The sequence below is a fragment of the Coregonus lavaretus genome (assembly GCF_964263955.1).
Source record: "Coregonus lavaretus genome assembly, chromosome: 5".
NCBI lineage: Eukaryota > Metazoa > Chordata > Actinopteri > Salmoniformes > Salmonidae > Coregonus > Coregonus lavaretus.
Genome location: NC_139992.1, coordinates 4,887,869 through 4,906,184, shown reverse-complemented (window position 1 = coordinate 4,906,184; position 18,316 = coordinate 4,887,869). Strand labels below are relative to the sequence as shown.

The window sequence follows — 18,316 nt, the reverse complement described above, 5'->3', positions numbered from 1 at the left end:
ATTATCTTAGGTGGAGATTTTAATTTTGTGTGTTTGACAGATATCCCCCTCCTAACAGATCCAGCATTGTTAATCCTGAGTTTAATCATCTATGTCTTGGTCTTGGATTATTCGATATTTGGAGATCTAAATATCCTGATCAAAAGGACTTCACTTGGTGTAACAAGGACATGCCCAGACAGTCAAGAAATGACTTCTGGTTGATTTCTAATTCATTAGATAACACAGTAGTCAAGCTATCCATTGAACCATTAATTCTTACTGATCATAAAGTTATATTCTTATCTTTAAATATGAATGGCTCTGAAGTTAATAAACCGAATCTGAGTTATTGGAAACTCAATAGTAGATTGTTGGAAGATGATCATTTCAAGATGGATGCCAAAGATATTTTACAAGAAAATTGGAGGAAAGCCCAGCTATTTAAGTCATGGGAAATATTGGGAATGAATGAAGTATGAAATAAGACAAACAGCCATGAAGAGAGGTTAAAGAAATTGCTGAATTTAAAAGATTGAGGGAAGAGAAACTTGTTAAGGAAATACTTTCTCTAATCTCTATGGAGGACCTTGATGAAGGAGGAAATGGTCCGTTATTTTCTTTACAACTAGAAATGGAATGACTGTATGAAGAGAGAGCAAAATGGGAATTTGTAAGATCAAGAAGGAGAAGGTGAAAAAAACATTTAGAGATAAAAAATTCTGAATTGACCTCTATTCATAAGCTTAAGATAGATGGCAAAGAAAATGAAAACCCCAACGATATTTCAAAATTTGTTTCAGAATTCTATGTTAATCTTTACACCAGTAATGCCTGTCCTGCTAGTGACATGTCTGCCTTTCTAGACTCTGTCAAAGACTGTGCAAAATTCATAGATGAAGACTTCCAAAAGTCTTGTGATGACTTTATTTATATCAATGAAATAACAAAAATTATCATCAGGTTAAAAGAGAACAAATCTCCAGGGAATGATGGCCTTATTAGTGAATTCTATCAATATTTTATGTTTTTAAGGAGGCCATTGATTTAGGGGTCCTGCCTGTTTCTATGACACAAGGCCTAATTTCTGTAATCCCCAAACCAAACAAAGATCCTATGATGTTAGAAAATTGGAGACCAATCACATTAACGAACAATGATGGAAAGCTACTTGCATCCATCTTTGCAGAAATACTTAAAAAAGGTCTTGACCAAATCATTAATGATACCCAGCCTGGTTTTATGATGGGCTGACATATATGTAATAATATTCGACTAGTATTGGACTTGATAGACTACAATGAACACATTATGGAAGATAGCTTTATTTTATTTGTAGACTTTTACAAGGATTTTGATACAGTTGAACAATATATCCACTTTACTATAATAGGAACAGCTCTGTTAAATTATTCCATGGAACTTCACAGAGATTCGATATTAGACGCGGAATTATACAAGGATGCCCAATTTCTCCTTTCTTATTTGTATTGTTCACACAAGTAATGGCAGTTCATATCAATAAGGATAGTTTTAGGGGTATTCAGATACAAGATAAAGATATCAAATGTTCACAATTGGCTGACGACACCACCATTGTTTTTGAAAGATCATAATGAAGTCAGCAAAGCTATTGAGTGTGTTAATGCCTTCTCACATGTATCTGGTTTATCTCTGAATATTAGGAAATGTGAATTATTTGCGTTGAAAAGACGTGTACTGGACGTGTACTTTTGTCAAAATCTGAAGGTCTGTTCAGATTAGTTTATACCTCCCTTTCCTTGGATGTTCCTCTATCAGTAACTAAAATGGTTGATACTAAATTATTGAACTTCATATGAAGGAATAAATCTCATTATTTAAGAAAAGCAGTAATATGTAGCACCCAAAGTGAGGGAGGGTTGGTTGAATGCTCTGGATTTTAAAACCTCTAATATAATCTTTAAGATCAAATGGATACAAAACTAAGAAATAAGGATTGCATTTGGAATATAAACCCGTAATTTAATATTCCAGCAGATTGGTGGTCTAGAATTCTCACTCAAATGCAACTTTGATGTGGGTAAGATCCCTATTAAGCTTGCTAACTTTCATAAACAAGTACTTCTAACTTGGAACCTCATATACAAACAGAATTTTTCCCCCACATAGATATACAATCTGGAATAATAAAGACATCAAATACAAAAACAAGTCTTTGTTTTTCCAGAACTGGTTTGACAACAGCATTATCTGGGTTAAACAATTATTGAATAATGATGGTTAACTATATGATTATCCAGAATTCATGAAAACACACAATGTTACATTCACTCCTGAGGAGTTTCAAATAGTTGTTAAAGTTAAAAGTGCTATTCTTTTTTTAGGAGAATATAACAGTGCCCCAAGTGCAACTGATGAGGATTTTGTAGCCTCAATACAGCTAGAAGGAATTTACATTTTAAACTATAAATGCAATAACATGTACAGTCGTGGTCAAAAGTTTTGAGAATGACACAAATATAAATGTTCTCAAAAGTCTGCTGCCTCAGTTTTGATGATGGCAATTTGCATATACTCCAGAATGTCATGAAGCGTGATCAGATGAATTGCAATTAATTGCAAAGTCCCTCTTTGCCATGAAAATGAACTTAATCCCAAATAAACATTTCCACTGCATTTCAGCCCTGCCACAAAAGGACCAGCTGCCATCATGTCAGTGATTCTCTCGTTAACACAGGTGAGAGTGTTGACGAGTGCAAGGCTGGAGATCACTCTGTCATGCTGATTGGGTTAGAATAACAGACTAGAAGCTTTAAAAGGAGGGTGGTGCCTGAAATCATTGTTCTTCCTCTGTTAACCATGGTTACCTGCAAGGAAACATGTGCCGTCATCATTGCTTTGCACAAAAAGGGCTTCACAGGCAAGGATATTGCTGCTAGTAAGATTGCACCTAAATCAACCATTTATCGGATCATCAAGAACTTCAAGGAGAGAGGTTCAATTGTTGTGAAGAAGGCGCCAGGGCGCCCAAGAAAGTCCAGCAAGCGCCAGGACCGTCTCCTAAAGTTGATTCAGCTGCGGGACAGACTGATATTCTGCAAAAGGTACAGGGATAGGACTGCTGAGGACTGGGGTAAAGTCATTTTCTCTGATGAATCCCCTTTCCGATTGTTTGAGGCATCCGTAAAACACCTTGTCCAGAGAAGACAAGGTGAACGCTACCATTAGTCCTGTGTCATGCCAACAGTAAAGCATCCTGAGACCATTCATGTGTGGGGTTGCTTCTCAGCCAAGGGAGTGGGCTCACTCACAATTTTGCTTAAGAACACAGCCATGAATAAAGAATGGTACCAACACATCCTCCGAGAGCAACTTCTCCCAACCATCCAAGAACAGTTTGGTGACGACCAATGCCTTTTACAGCATGATGGAGCACCTTGCCATAAGGCAAAAGTGATTATTAAGTGGCTCTGGGAACAAAACATAGACATGTTGGGTCCATGGCCAGGAAACTGATGGCTGAAATGCAGTGGAAATGTTTATTTGGGATTAAGTTCATTTTCATGGCAAAGAGGGACTTTGCAATTAATTGCAATTCATCTGATCACTCTTCATGACATTCTGGAGTATATGCAAATTGCCATCATCAAAACTGAGGCAGCAGACTTTGTGAGAATTAGTATTTGTGTCATTCTCAAATCGTTTGACCACGACTGTATTTTGTGGTTGTGACCCAGAGACTCTTGACCATTTATTTTGGGACTGTTCTTATGGCAGAAAATTTTGGAGTGATTTAGAATATTTTATTTTAAAATAAACTACTATTAATGTTAATTTGAAAGACTCTGATATTATGTTTTATTTTGATCCAAATGATATGGACCCTGATTTAACTTTCATTGTTAATTTGTTTAATTTTCATGGAAGATTCTTTATCCATAAAATATTATTTAAAAATTATCAATAAGTGTAAAAACAAAAAAGCAATACGTACCATAAAACCTTTTGACAAATTGAAAATATATCTCAATATGTAATACACCCGTCTGTGAGGTTTATGTACTCTTGTTTGTATAGTTCTGTTTTTGTATTTGTTTTATTGTTCATAATAATAATAATAAAATGAAGTAACGTTAGCCGGGTAACGCTAGCTACACAGGTAATGCAGTAACGTTAGCCGGGTAACGCTAGCTACCCAGGTAATGCAGTAACGTTAGCCGGGTAACGCTAGCTACCCAGGTAATGCAGTAACGTTAGCCGGGTAACGCTAGCTACCCAGGTAATGCAGTAATGTTAGCCGGGTAACGCTAGCTACCCAGGTAATGCAGTAACGTTAGCCAGGTAACGCTAGCTATCCAGGTAATGCAGTAACGTTAGCCGGGTAACGTTAGCTACCCAGGTAATGCAGTAACGTTAGCCGGGTAATGCTAGCTACCCAGGTAATGCAGTAACGTTAGCCGGGTAACGCTAGCTACCCAGGTAATGCAGTAACGTTAGCCGGGTAACGCTAGCTACCCAGGTAATGCAGTAACGTTAGCCGGGTAACGCTAGCTACCCAGGTAATGCAGTAACGTTAGCCGGGTAACGCTAACTACCCAGGTAATGCAGTAACGTTATTTTTGTTCAGTTGTTGTTGAGTTTGTTCTATTGGCATGCTAACTTAATGATAAATTAAACATCTTCGCTTGAACATTACTATTTTTATGTTCCTGTCGCACAAATGCCTAATTCCTTTCTCTGTGCTGCCAACACTACAGCTCAACCCAGACTGTAAACACACCTGCTATGTGCCTGAATATTATTAGGGGGCGTGTACTTCCAGGTATGAAAAAATATATATATATATATATATTTATACACTACCAGTCAAAGGTTTGGACACACCTACACATTCAAGGGTTTTTCTTTATTTTTACTATTTTCTACATTGTAGAATAATAGTGAAGACATCAAAACTATGAAATAACACATATGGAATCATGTAGTAAACAAAAAAGTGTTAAACAAATCAAAATATATTTGAGATTCGTCAAATAGCCACCCTTTGCCTTGATGACAGCTTTGCACACTCTTGGCAAATTATTAGGTGAGGCACATGGGCTACTAACAGCTTACTACACAACAAACACTTAGTATTACTTAATATTCTTAGTTACAGTATACATATCTCCTAATTACATAATTTATGCAGAAGCATACAATACATTTTTGGACTCACCTTGTTGTGCTGTGCTCACTTGAACAGGAAGGTGGCGCGGCGGTCTTTCGTGGGGCAAATTTTGTCATCAAACTTTGTCATCAAAGTCTGGCATTCTTTGGATTTATGGTGCTTTCAAGACAACTGGGAACTCTGAAAAAAACAAGGTCGAATCATGATGACGTCAGTGATCTTCAGGTCGTAGCTTTAGAAAGAGGCCCGAGTTCCCAACTTACAATTCCGAGTTGGATGACCGTTCAAAACTATTTTCCCAGTCGGAGTTAGTTTTTTCCCGAGTTCCCAGTTGTCTTGAACTCACTGAAGTCAGATTTCCCAGTTCCGAGTTAACAGGTGTTTTGAGCGTGGCAGAAATCATTCTGGATTGACAGCATGACCAATGCTGAATGTATAATTTTAAGCTTGGAAAAGAGACCGTTAAACCAAGACATGGGACCACACCCCCAATCCACTGAATAACAGGCTAGTGATTGCTTTGCAATGCTTGCAGTTAGCCTTTGATTCCTTCCAAACCACTCATTGTTGAATTTGCGATTTCCAACTTGTTGTGTAATGTTTATGTCCAATGGCCGATGAGCACCGATAAGTTTTATCTATAATTTCTCTTAATTTCTTCTCTTCATATGACAAGGATTAAAAAGGATTTGCCAGTAGATTGTCGACTTGATTCATGATCATGACTGCTAGCTAAGATTTTGAAAGTATGATGTTGACATGATCAGTCCAATCAAAGCTACTGTAGATATAACGGGATTTGACGTCATTTCATCTGTGGCCAATGACTTTCAGCCTTCTTGGATGGGCACTTCTAATGTAACTCTATGGAAGCACCCAAGGGGCTTGACTCTTCAAGCTCTACCCTTAGATTTGGCGGTGACGTAGTGTCCCCATGAGTGACAGAACACTGAGCCAATCACGGCGCAACTAGGGAACATTACCAAGCCCTACGCCCCGTATTTTCCGCTCTGCTGCCCCACAACCACAGAAAGCACTGAGCTAGGCTGAAACACCTGCATTTTGGAGCTGCTTTACTCAAGAAAGCAAAAAAGAGACAATGTTTGTATGCAGCTTTATTAACTCAATGATTTTTATTTTATTTTTTACGTTGTTTGCAAACTGATATGTGACACGTATTAATGCCAAAATAACATGGTATGAATGACGGGTCGCCACTGTATTTCATTATATTCTTACTATAAAATATATTTGTGTTGACTGTGATCGGGTAGATGTGTCTTGTCTGTTTAATGAAGAAGATAACGAACTATTGATTTCATTTGGGTGGCGCTGCCATGGCTGCACAGACCCCTAACATACGCCTAATTAAACTCGAAATATGGTATTCTATTCTTTTGAAAATAAATTGTATTTGTCTTATAATACTTCTTAGGACCAGCCTAAACAAGTAAATTATGGATTTATTTTTGATGGCTTACATTCTCAATGGATTTATTAAAAACAGATCCCCACCTACATCTGTACACCACTATTAGCACGGGACGTATACAAGGCGTATGCAGGCAAGAATGTGGTAAAAATGGGCCTGTTTGTAAAGGGGTCATATAAACATTGCCCAAATGATTTTTACAGGCAAAATACTGTAAATCCTATGGGAAAGCAATACTAGCTTATTTTATGCTCAGTTTATCTCCTTGGCTTATCTCCAGCACTCCTGCTGCTAAATTGTGGAGTTTGCAATCTCTTGGGAGATAACCAGGCATCTACCTTGTAGAGATGTTATCAGTGAATCAGCTCTGCTCCACACTATCCAACAACGTGGTAAAACAAAAAACGCTCACAGAACAAACATGCAACCAATTCCGCGTCTAATTCTATGCTTGAATTCAGTACAAAGAAATGGCACAGCATAGCGTCTCAGCTCATAAGCCTTTAAAGAGGCCGTGTGGAACAAGTTTGCTTATAAAATCCCATTTTCATATCCTGTTCACCATATCCTCATTATACACAATGTCAGTGGAGTTCTACAACTCTTCATGTGTCGTGTTGCATCAAGGACAATAGCTCTCTAGTATTCAAAACTCATCTAGTACTTTTTTCTTTGCACTAACCTTCATAAAAGCTTTGAGATGAAGCCCTCGTGTGTGTGCCGTCCATAGTCAGATCGTGTTAGTGCGGACACGGTATGACAGCAGTGTCCCTAGTGCGGACACGGTATGACAGCAGTGTCCCTAGTGTGGACACGGTATGACAGCAGTGTTTTATCTGTCCCTCCCTCCCTTCCCTCCCATACAGGATGTCCTGATGGAGCTGTTGGAGGAGTGTGCTGATGGCCTGTGGAAGGCTGAGCGCTATGAGCTCATCTCAGACATCTACAAGCTCGTCGTCCCCATCTACGAACAGGGGAGGGACTTTGAGGTACAGCAGCAGACCTGCAGACTCTGATGTCACTGTCTATGTCATGGAGCCCAACTCCCTCTGATGTCACTGTCTATGTCATGGGGCTTAACTCCCTCTGATGTCACTGTCTATGTCATGGAGCCCAACTCCCTCTGATGTCACTGTCTATGTCATGGGGCTTAACTCCCTCTGATGTCACTGTCTATGTCATGGAGCCTAACTCCCTCTGATGTCACTGTCTATGTCATGGAGCCCAACTCCCTCTGATGTCACTGTCTATGTCATGGGGCTTAACTCCCTCTGATGTCACTGTCTATGTCATGGAGCCTAACTCCCTCTGATGTCACTGTCTATGTCATGGGGCTTAACTCCCTCTGATGTAACTGTCTATGTCATGGGGCTTAACTCCCTCTGATGTCACTGTCTATGTCATGGGGCCCAACTCCCTCTGATGTCACTGTCTATGTCATGGGGCTTAACTCCCTCTGATGTCACTGTCTATGTCATGGGGCTTAACTCCCTCTGATGTCACTGTCTATGTCATGGAGCCCAACTCCCTCTGATGTCAATGTCTATGTCATGGGGCTTAACTCCCTCTGATGTCACTGTCTATGTCATGGAGCTCAACTCCCTCTGATGTCACTGTCTATGTCATGGGGCTTAACTCCCTCTGATGTAACTGTCAATGTCATGGGGCTTAACTCCCTCTGATGTCACTGTCTATGTCATGGGAATTAACTCCCTCTGATGTAACTGTCTATGTCATGGGGCTTAACTCCCTCTGATGTCACTGTCTATGTCATGGGGCCCAACTCCCTCTGATGTCACTGTCTATGTCATGGGGCCCAACTCCCTCTGATGTCACTGTCTATGTCATGGGGCTTAACTCCCTCTGATGTAACTGTCTATGTCATGGAGCCCAACTCCCTCTGATGTCACTGTCTATGTCATGGAGCTTAACTCCCTCTGATGTCACTGTCTATGTCATGGAGCCTAACTCCCTCTGATGTCACTGTCTATGTCATGGGGCTTAACTCCCTCTGATGTCACTGTCTATGTCATGGGGCTCAACTCCCTCTGATGTCACTGTCTATGTCATGGAGCTCAACTCCCTCTGATGTCACTGTCTATGTCATGGAGCCCAACTCCCTCTGATGTAACTGTCTATGTCATGGAGCCTAACTCCCTCTGATGTCACTGTCTATGTCATGGGGCTCAACTCCCTCTGATGTAACTGTCTATGTCATGGGGCTCAACTCCCTCTGATGTAACTGTCTATGTCATGGGGCTTAACTCCCTCTGATGTAACTGTCTATGTCATGGAGCCCAACTCCCTCTGATGTCACTGTCTATGTCATGGAGCTCAACTCCCTCTGATGTAACTGTCTATGTCATGGGGCTTAACTCCCTCTGATGTAACTGTCTATGTCATGGAGCCCAACTCCCTCTGATGTCACTGTCTATGTCATGGAGCTCAACTCCCTCTGATGTCACTGTCTATGTCATGGAGCCTAACTCCCTCTGATGTCACTGTCTATGTCATGGAGCCCAACTCCCTCTGATGTCACTGTCTATGTCATGGAGCCTAACTCCCTCTGATGTCACTGTCTATGTCATGGGGCTCAACTCCCTCTGATGTCACTGTCTATGTCATGGGGCTCAACTCCCTCTGATGTAACTGTCTATGTCATGGGGCTCAACTCCCTCTGATGTCACTGTCTATGTCATGGAGCCTAACTCCCTCTGATGTCACTGTCTATGTCATGGAGCCCAACTCCCTCTGATGTCACTGTCTATGTCATGGAGCCTAACTCCCTCTGATGTCACTGTCTATGTCATGGGGCTCAACTCCCTCTGATGTCACTGTCTATGTCATGGAGCCTAACTCCCTCTGATGTCACTGTCTATGTCATGGAGCTCAACTCCCTCTGATGTCACTGTCTATGTCATGGAGCCCAACTCCCTCTGATGTCACTGTCTATGTCATGGAGCCTAACTCCCTCTGATGTCACTGTCTATGTCATGGAGCTCAACTCCCTCTGATGTCACTGTCTATGTCATGGAGCTCAACTCCCTCTGATGTCACTGTCTATGTCATGGAGCTCAACTCCCTCTGATGTAACTGTCTATGTCATGGGGCTCAACTCCCTCTGATGTAACTGTCTATGTCATGGGGCTCAACTCCCTCTGATGTAACTGTCTATGTCATGGGGCTCAACTCCCTCTGATGTCACTGTCTATGTCATGGAGCTCAACTCCCTCTGATGTCACTGTCTATATGGATAAAGACACAGATTCTTAACAATGTGTTTGTGTGTTTCTCATTTCCATAGAAACTGTCTCAGCTGTATGACACACTCCATCGTGCCTACAGCAAAGTGACCGAGGTCATGCACACGGGCAAGAGGCTGCTGGGAACCTACTTCAGAGTGGCTTTCTTTGGCCAGGTGAGCTAACGATTGAAATTTGACGGTAGGCTGTCGTACCACAAAAACAATGCAATGGAGATCAAACAAGTTGTTTCCCTTTCCCACTATACTATTGCTTTGCTCTTTCCAGTACATTATACAGGTATTTAGATATTGTACAAATTATATTTTCACTGTATTTTTTAAGATTAATCCAGGCACAAATAGCAAAATTAATTTGGAACACGTCTCCCAAGTGCCCTATATCAAAACAGTGAACATCTTGATTTGAGCATGGGAGCTGCTGGAAGTGTTTTAATTGATAAAAGCCTGACCACGTCACGTGGTGTTTTATTACCCATTCTAATACTTATTTTCTGCTTTTTATCCTCTGTAAAGGCAGCGGTAAGTTCTGCAGTAGGCTCTGCTCGCTTTCCTGAGCAGCCTAAATCTGTGTGGTGTGCAGCTGCTATAATCCATGACATGTTTCAGCCACTAGTGTGCAGCTGCTATAATCCATGACATGTTTCAGCCACCAGTGTGCAGCTGCTATAATCCATGACATGTTTCAGCCACCAGTGTGCTGCTTAAAGCTCTTAGCAGTTACATTAACTCACCACTACCTTCCACCGACTTGTTTTATTAATTTTGTTGCAACAGCAATGCATGTTGCTGATTCAATGGAGTAATCCACTGAATTTGGCTTTCTTGCTTCCATTTTTAGATGTTATTTTCACATAAGTCTTCTTACACCTAGGTTCTTCGTCGTCTTTCAGTGTGTTAACTCTTTTTGTTTTCGCAGTAGTTGCTTTTGACAGTTTGCTTTGTTGGAGTGGATAACCTTCCCAGAACCATGTTCCTACTGACCCAGTGTTATTTCTGTATGTGGTGTTATGGTGTGAAACTCTTATCTGCTATAGTTGTAGTGTTGGAATAACTATGATTTTTGTTTTCTGTTGCTCCATCTACCACTCCGTAGCAGTACCAGTTTACTGACTCTGAGACTGAGGTAAATGAATGAGAATAGTCAATAACGTGATAAATGCACTGCATCAGAGCTTAAGGCTTGCAATGTGGCCCGGCTAGTACAGTCGGTGGGATTACTGCTATGTGTCTCATCTTCGCTCCATTACTCCCTCCTAGCTTATTTTATCCATCTCAGCAGTCTCTACTACTGCCTGGCTCAGTGTTGCCCTGACAACAAGAGGCCATATTAGTCAAGGTTCAATGGTAGGATTCCAATCTCTTACTGGGTAAATGTATCCAGTCACCTGTCTGCTGATGGTCACCACCCCATTCATCTACAGTGTTAAGGGACTTTTATTTATTATTGATAGAGTGAAATTCAATCCCCTGCATTCATCCTTTTATTTATCCCATAGCACTGATCCTAGACCAGTTTTGTTGATTGTTTCTGTGCTTTTGGGGAATAAGTATTTTGGGAATATTTATTGCTCTTCGGTTCAGGATTTGAAATTGTGTCTCCCTTCATCCAAAGACAAGTGCCTTAGCTGCTCACTTACGTGTTGTTGTGCTCATTGTTTTAGCTCTTCATACTGCCCTTTGATGTCATTGTCACATGAATACCTTCACATTTGGGTTTTCATGTTGTTTTCCTATACTCTAGCACTGTATGGACTGTAACCATAGTGTGTATTGTTGGCTTCCCCCTAGGGATTTTTTGAGGATGAAGATGGTAAGGAGTACATCTACAAAGAACCCAAATTCACCCCACTGTCAGAGATATCTCAGAGGCTACTCAAGCTCTACTCTGACAAGTTTGGCCCGGAGAATGTCAAGATGATTCAGGACTCTGGGAGGGTAAAAGTCCAACTTTACTCTTAGTATTTTACCATTTATTTGGGGTTTCCATGGTTCTGATTGGTCATTCAAAGTTATACGTCCCATCCAGATCAACCCTAAAGATCTGGACTCTAAGTACGCCTACATCCAGGTGACCCACGTCACCCCGTTCCTGGAAGAGAAGGAGCTGGTGGACAGGAAGACAGACTTTGAGAAGAGCCACAACATCCGGCGCTTTGTCTTCGAGATGCCCTTCACCGTGTCGGGGAAGAAGCAGGGAGGCGTGGAGGAGCAGTACAAACGCAGGACCATCCTCACCAGTAGGTTCTACAGTACTTCATGTGAATAACAGGGTCAATGTGTTCATAGTAGAGACCCTTAGCTAGACTTCTCCTTCTGATTTGATGTTCATGGATGTATAGAAGGTCTGACAAAATCTGTGAATATAAGAAATAAGATATGATTTCCCCTTAAGAGACACAGATTGGGACACACCTCTAGATGACTCATCTCACTGAAAACAATGAGACACAAATATCAGACAGGTTCCTTATCACTCAAACTAGCATGACCCGTGCACACTGCTTATAACACTTCCTACGAGTAGCTGGAAAAGGGGGATGTGTCTACAGATATGTATAGTCCATGGAGCAGACAACCGTATTAATACCCGTCAGTCAACACAGATCCACTCACATGGGAATACTGATGTTAAACATGTCATGGTATCTACAGTATTTACTCAGACAAGCACCTCATTCCCATGGGAATACCTTTGCTAGTGCCCGACATACCTGTATCTTTCTAGCTGTCATATTAGGAAGGGTCCTGTGTAATTATGGAAAGATTTGATTAGGTTCTGAGTATGTCTGCTCTTTTGTTTAGAATCTTTCTTCTTCATCCTAATTGGTTGTGTTTTATTGTTTTACAGTGTGAAATATCCCATAGTACAACCTTTATCTTCATTAACTGATAAGGATGCCTTACCTCAAAGGTCTTTAGTGCGTGAATGAGTCTCACACTATAAAACTGCTTGGAACGCACATCTGTCTGAACACCTAAGAAACGCACGTGTGGGTGAGGAGTTGTTGTGGGCCAAATAGGGTGACGTAAGAGAAACCACGTTATGTATCCATTCTCTATCTCTCTCTCTCTCTCTCTCTCTCTCTCTCTCTCTCCCTCTATCTCTCTCTCTCTCTCTCTCTCTATCTATCTATCTCTCTCTCTCTCTCTCTCTCTCTCAATCTCTCTCTCTCTCAATCTCTCTCTCTCTCTCTCTCTCTCTCCTCTCCCTCTATCCCCCCTCTCAATCTCTCTCTCTCTCTCTCTCTCTCTCTCTCTCTCTCTCTCTTAATCTCCTCTCTCTCTATCTCTCTCTCTCTCTCTCTCTCTCTCTCTCTCTCTCTCTCTCAATCTCTCTCTCTCTCTCTCTCTCACTCTCTCTCTCTCTCTCTCTCCTCTCCCTCTATCCCCCCTCTCTCTCTCTCTCTCTCTCTCTCTCTCAATCTCCTCTCTCTCTATCTCTCTCTCTCTCTCTCTCTCTCTCTCTCTCTCTATCTCTCATAGCAACCCACTGTTTCCCCTATGTGAAGAAGCGTATTGCGGTGATGTACCAGCACCACACAGACCTGAACCCCATAGAGGTGGCTATAGACGAGATGAGCAAGAGGTTGACTGAGCTGAGACAGCTGGTTTCCACCAGCGAGGTTGACATGATCCGTCTGCAGCTCAAGCTACAGGGAAGCATCAGTGTTCAGGTGCAGGCCTCTGTCCTCACAAACCACATCCTCTGTCCTCACAAACCACATCCTCTGTCCTCACAAACCACATCCTCTGTCCTCACAAACCACATCCTCTGTCCTCACAAACCACATCCTCTGTCCTCACAAACCACATCCTCTGTCCTCACAAACCACATCCTCTGTCCTCACAAACCACATCCTCTGTCCTCACAAACCACATCCTCTGTCCTCACAAACCACATCCTCTGTCCTCATAAAGCACATCCTCTGTCCTCACAAACCACATCCTCTGTCCTCACAAACCACATCCTCTGTCCTCACAAACCACATCCTCTGTCCTCACAAACCACATCCTCTGTCCTCACAAACCACATCCTCTGTCCTCACAAACCACATCCTCTGTCCTCACAAACCACATCCTCTGTCCTCACAAACCACATCCTCTGTCCTCACAAACCACATCCTCTGTCCTCATAAAGCACATATTCTGTCCTCACAAACCACAGACACACACACACTTCCTCATTTTACCCATTCACCTATTTTATTCGATAGATGTTCTATATGGTAAAGACATCCCTCAACTTGTTCTATATGGTAAAGACATCCCTCAACTTGTTCTATATGGTAAAGACATCCCTCAACTTGTTCTATATGGTAAAGACATCCCTCAACTTGTTCTATATGGTAAAGACATCCCTCAACTTCCGAACCTCAACATTTTCCTTTCATCTTTAGGTAAATGCTGGTCCCCTTGCATATGCCCGAGCTTTCCTGGATGATGCCAGCACCAATAAGTACCCTGACAACGAGGTCAAACAACTTAAAGAGGTCTTCAGGTGAGTTATACACATAGTTAAATAGGATAGGCCTTGACTAGAAAATACATATGAAGTGGTCCTCTGTAGCTCAGCTGGTAGAGCACGGCGCTTGTAACGCCAAGGTAGTGGGTTCGATCCCCGGGACCACCCATACACAAAAATAATAATAATGTATGCACGCATGACTGTAAGTCGCTTTGGATAAAAGCGTCTGCTAAATGGCATATTATTATTATTATTATTATAAGTGGGTAAAACAGTATGTAAACATTATTAAAGTGACCAGTGTTCAATGACTAAAATATAGTATATACATATGAAGTGGGTAAAACAGTATGTAAACATTATTAAAGTGACCAGTGTTCCATTATTAAAGTGACCAGTGTTCCATTATTAAAGTGACCAGTGTTCCATTATTAAAGTCACCAGTGTTCCATTATTAAAGTCACCAGTGTTCCATTATTAAAGTGACCAGTGTTCCATTATTAAAGTCACCAGTGTTCCATGTCTATGTATGTAGGGCTGCAGTCGCTAAGCTGCAGGGTTGAGTAACCTGGTGGTAGCCATCTAGTGACCGTGACTAAAGTTCAGGGCAGGGTACTGGTCAGGGGCCGGCTAGTGGTGACTATTTAACAGTCTGATGGCCTTGAGACAGAAGCTGTTTCTCAGTCTCTCGGCCCAAGCTTTGATGCACCTGTACTGACCCTGCCTTCTGGATGGTAGTGGAGGTGAACGGGCCGTGGCTCGGGTGGCTGATTATGTATGACACTGGCCTTTTGCGGAGCAGGCAGTTTGTGGAGGCGTGTGGCCATGGCCTGGTCATCAACGAGCGGCTGATCAAAGAGGACCAGCAGGAGTACCATGACGAGATGAAGGCCAGCTACAGAGACCTGGCCAGAGAGCTGTCCGCCATCATGCACGAACCAGTAAGCATGAGCTACCTGCTAGCGTAACAAACATTGGGATCCATCATCATTGTTTGTACATCAGCGATTTTCGATAATTTGTACATTTTAGAAGAATCTGTTGTGTTTTCTTTATTGCAATACTGGTAAAAACAGTTTAATTGGAGTATTATTATGAAATTAACAGTTATTATTAGTAAGGCATTGGGATTTCATAGTACATTTATAATATTTCATGCTATTGTGATATTTGATAACCCCCTTTTCCTTCTGTTTTTCCTTTGTGCTGACATGAGCAGATTGGATGGTAAAACATATTTGGCATGGGCTTCATTACGTGTGATTCATCCTTACTAAGTTGTCTGAAATAATCAGTAGTTCCTTTAGCATAATCTTGAACACCCTCCGTTGCTCCCTTCCAGATCAATCCAGTGGAGGATGGCATGAAGAGCGTTCTTCCAGACTCACTGCACATCTTCAACGTCATCAGTGGTACCCCCAGCGGTGCCACCGTCGTGGGCATGCCCAACTCCTCCTCTGTGGTGTGAGACCCACCGGGGCTTGGCTGACTCCTGACCTCAACGCTCTGCACGCAGGTGCCAACCAGTGTACCAGCGCTGCCTTGAGTGCCCATTCCTGCTTCTCTGTTCTCCTTATCATCAAGTTTGCTTCGGCTAAACTGAGACAATATTGATGTTCTGTTAATTTTCTTTCACACCTTCTCTGGCTTGTCCAATGGGCCAGGACAAAGGACTGTTGTTTTCTTCTACACTGTTGTATAGAGTACAGTCACTCTGTGGAGGATGGGACCAGGGACATTCATCCATGAGGATGGATCAACTAAAAGAATACCACATGAACAGAGAGGAGGGGGGAGGGGGAGGTGAGGTGAGGCATGGTGGGGTTATTTATCTGAAGAACAGACATATGCAGATGAGTGGGGGACTGGTGTAGCCTCCATCCTGACTGGGGTTCCTGTCTGTGGAGTGTTGGGGTTCCATGATGTATAATATGACATCACTGGTAGTGTTTCCTGTGGAGACGTCCCCGTAGGGATCCTTAAAGCGACAGAAATGTGCATGTGATGTCACTAGCCTTCATCAGCCTTCTGTCGTCTCATTTGTATCTCTGTTTGTTTTCATCATTTGTCTTCTGCTCTGAACTCTTCAAGTGATTTTGTATGTATTGATGTCTTGAGGAACATTATAAACTGGGTGATTTGAGCCCTGAATGCTGATTGGCTGAAAGACGTGGTATATCAGACCGTTTACCACGTGTATGACAAAAAATATATTTTTACTTTTTTAATTACGTTAGTAACCAGTTTATAATAGCAATAAGGCACCTCAGGGGTTTGTGGTATATGGCCAATATACCACGGCTAATTTAACATTTAACATTTTAGTCATTTTAGCAGACGCTCTTATCCAGAGCGACTTACAGGAGCAATTAGAGTTAAGTGCCTTGCTAATGGCTGTATCCAGGCACTCCACGTTGCGTCGTACATAAGAACAGCCCTTAGCCGGAGTATATTGGCCATATACCACACCCCCTGGTGCCTTATTGCTTAAATATATGCTTCATACATTGGCATTCATCTCTCTGTACATGAAGACTTGTTATATTTCTACAAAGCTGCAACTTATTGGAAAAAGAGCCTCCTATAAAAACATTAGCGTTCAACCTTAATGTCTTAGAATGGGATTTTTTTAAATATTTAAAGCCATTGCATATAAGTATATTCCAAGCTGTTTATTCATGTATATAAAAAAGGAGTGCAATATTTGTATTTTGCAAGGTACAGTGTCTTGCTGTGTTGGGTTCAATAATACACTGTAAAGATGATGTTCATCCTTCTTGTCAAAGCACTGAGGTGTATATCCAGAGACTAGGCCTACTGTGGAAGTTATATGAAGCTTTGACCATTTTAGTGTTTATTCAAATGTTAAAGAAATCGTTTTATATTTGGGAAGCAATGGGTTTTTAATTTTTATTTAACAGAAAGTCACTTTTCTGCTGTAAACAGAAATGTTCTCTAATGCTTTTCTTTTCAATAAAATTCACTCATTCCTCTTCACTTTACTTGGGATTTCCTTATAAACTTTGTTTGTTTATTGTCCAATAATTGTACAAGCGCTATAGATATGGAATGTTTGGTTCTAAACCATATTGATGGGAGTAGAGAAGCTTGTTGACTGTTTGGTTCTAAACCATATTGATGAGAGTAGAGAAGCTTGTTGACTGTTTGGTTCTAAACCATATTGATGGGAGTAGAGAAGCTTGTTGACTGTTTGGTTCTAAACCATACTGATGGGAGTAGAGAAGCTTGTTGACTGTTTGGTTCTAAACCATATTGATGAGAGTAGAGAAGCTTGTTGACTGTTTGGTTCTAAACCATATTGATGAGAGTAGAGAAGCTTGTTGACTGTTTGGTTCTAAACCATATTGATGAGAGTAGAGAAGCTTGTTGACTGTTTAATTCTAAACCATATTGATGGGAGTAGAGAAGCGTGTTGACTGTTTGGTTCTAAACCATATTGATGGGAGTAGAGAAGCGTGTTGACTGTTTGGTTCTAAACCATATTGATGGGAGTAGAGAAGCGTGTTGACTGTTTGGTTCTAAACCATATTGATGGGAGTAGAGAAGCGTGTTGACTGTTTGGTTCTAAACCATATTGATGGGAGTAGAGAAGCTTGTTGACTGTTTGGTTCTAAACCATATTGATGGGAGTAGAGAAGCTTGTTGACTGTTTGGTTCTAAACCATACTGATGGGAGTAGAGAAGCTTGTTGACTGTTTGGTTCTAAACCATATTGATGGGAGTAGAGAAGCTTGTTGACTGTTTGGTTCTAAACCATATTGATGGGAGTAGAGAAGCTTGTTGACTGTTTGGTTCTAAACCATACTGATGGGAGTAGAGAAGCTTGTTGACTGTTTGGTTCTAAACCATACTGATGGGAGTAGAGAAGCTTGTTGACTGTTTGGTTCTAAACCATATTGATGAGAGTAGAGAAGCTTGTTGACTGTTTGGTTCTAAACCATACTGATGGGAGTAGAGAAGCTTGTTGACTGTTTGGTTCTAAACCATATTAATGGGAGTAGA

General features: G+C 41.5%; 1 protein-coding gene across 1 annotated transcript in view; it reads left to right on the top strand.

The window, feature by feature from the left end:
- The window catches only part of LOC311129755 (dedicator of cytokinesis protein 9-like), a 179,416-nt gene extending 162,121 nt beyond the window's left edge, over nt 1-17,295 (top strand). Inside the window, exons 46-53 of the mRNA XM_084162181.1 lie at nt 7,430-7,552; nt 9,868-9,981; nt 11,617-11,763; nt 11,855-12,065; nt 13,312-13,502; nt 14,226-14,326; nt 15,096-15,234; nt 15,636-17,295. Of these exons, the coding sequence (XP_084018307.1) occupies nt 7,430-7,552; nt 9,868-9,981; nt 11,617-11,763; nt 11,855-12,065; nt 13,312-13,502; nt 14,226-14,326; nt 15,096-15,234; nt 15,636-15,761 (1,152 nt within the window). The 3' untranslated portion in view covers nt 15,762-17,295. The remainder of the gene's footprint in view (nt 1-7,429; nt 7,553-9,867; nt 9,982-11,616; nt 11,764-11,854; nt 12,066-13,311; nt 13,503-14,225; nt 14,327-15,095; nt 15,235-15,635) is intronic.
- The last annotated feature ends 1,021 nt before the right edge of the window (nt 17,296-18,316 follow it).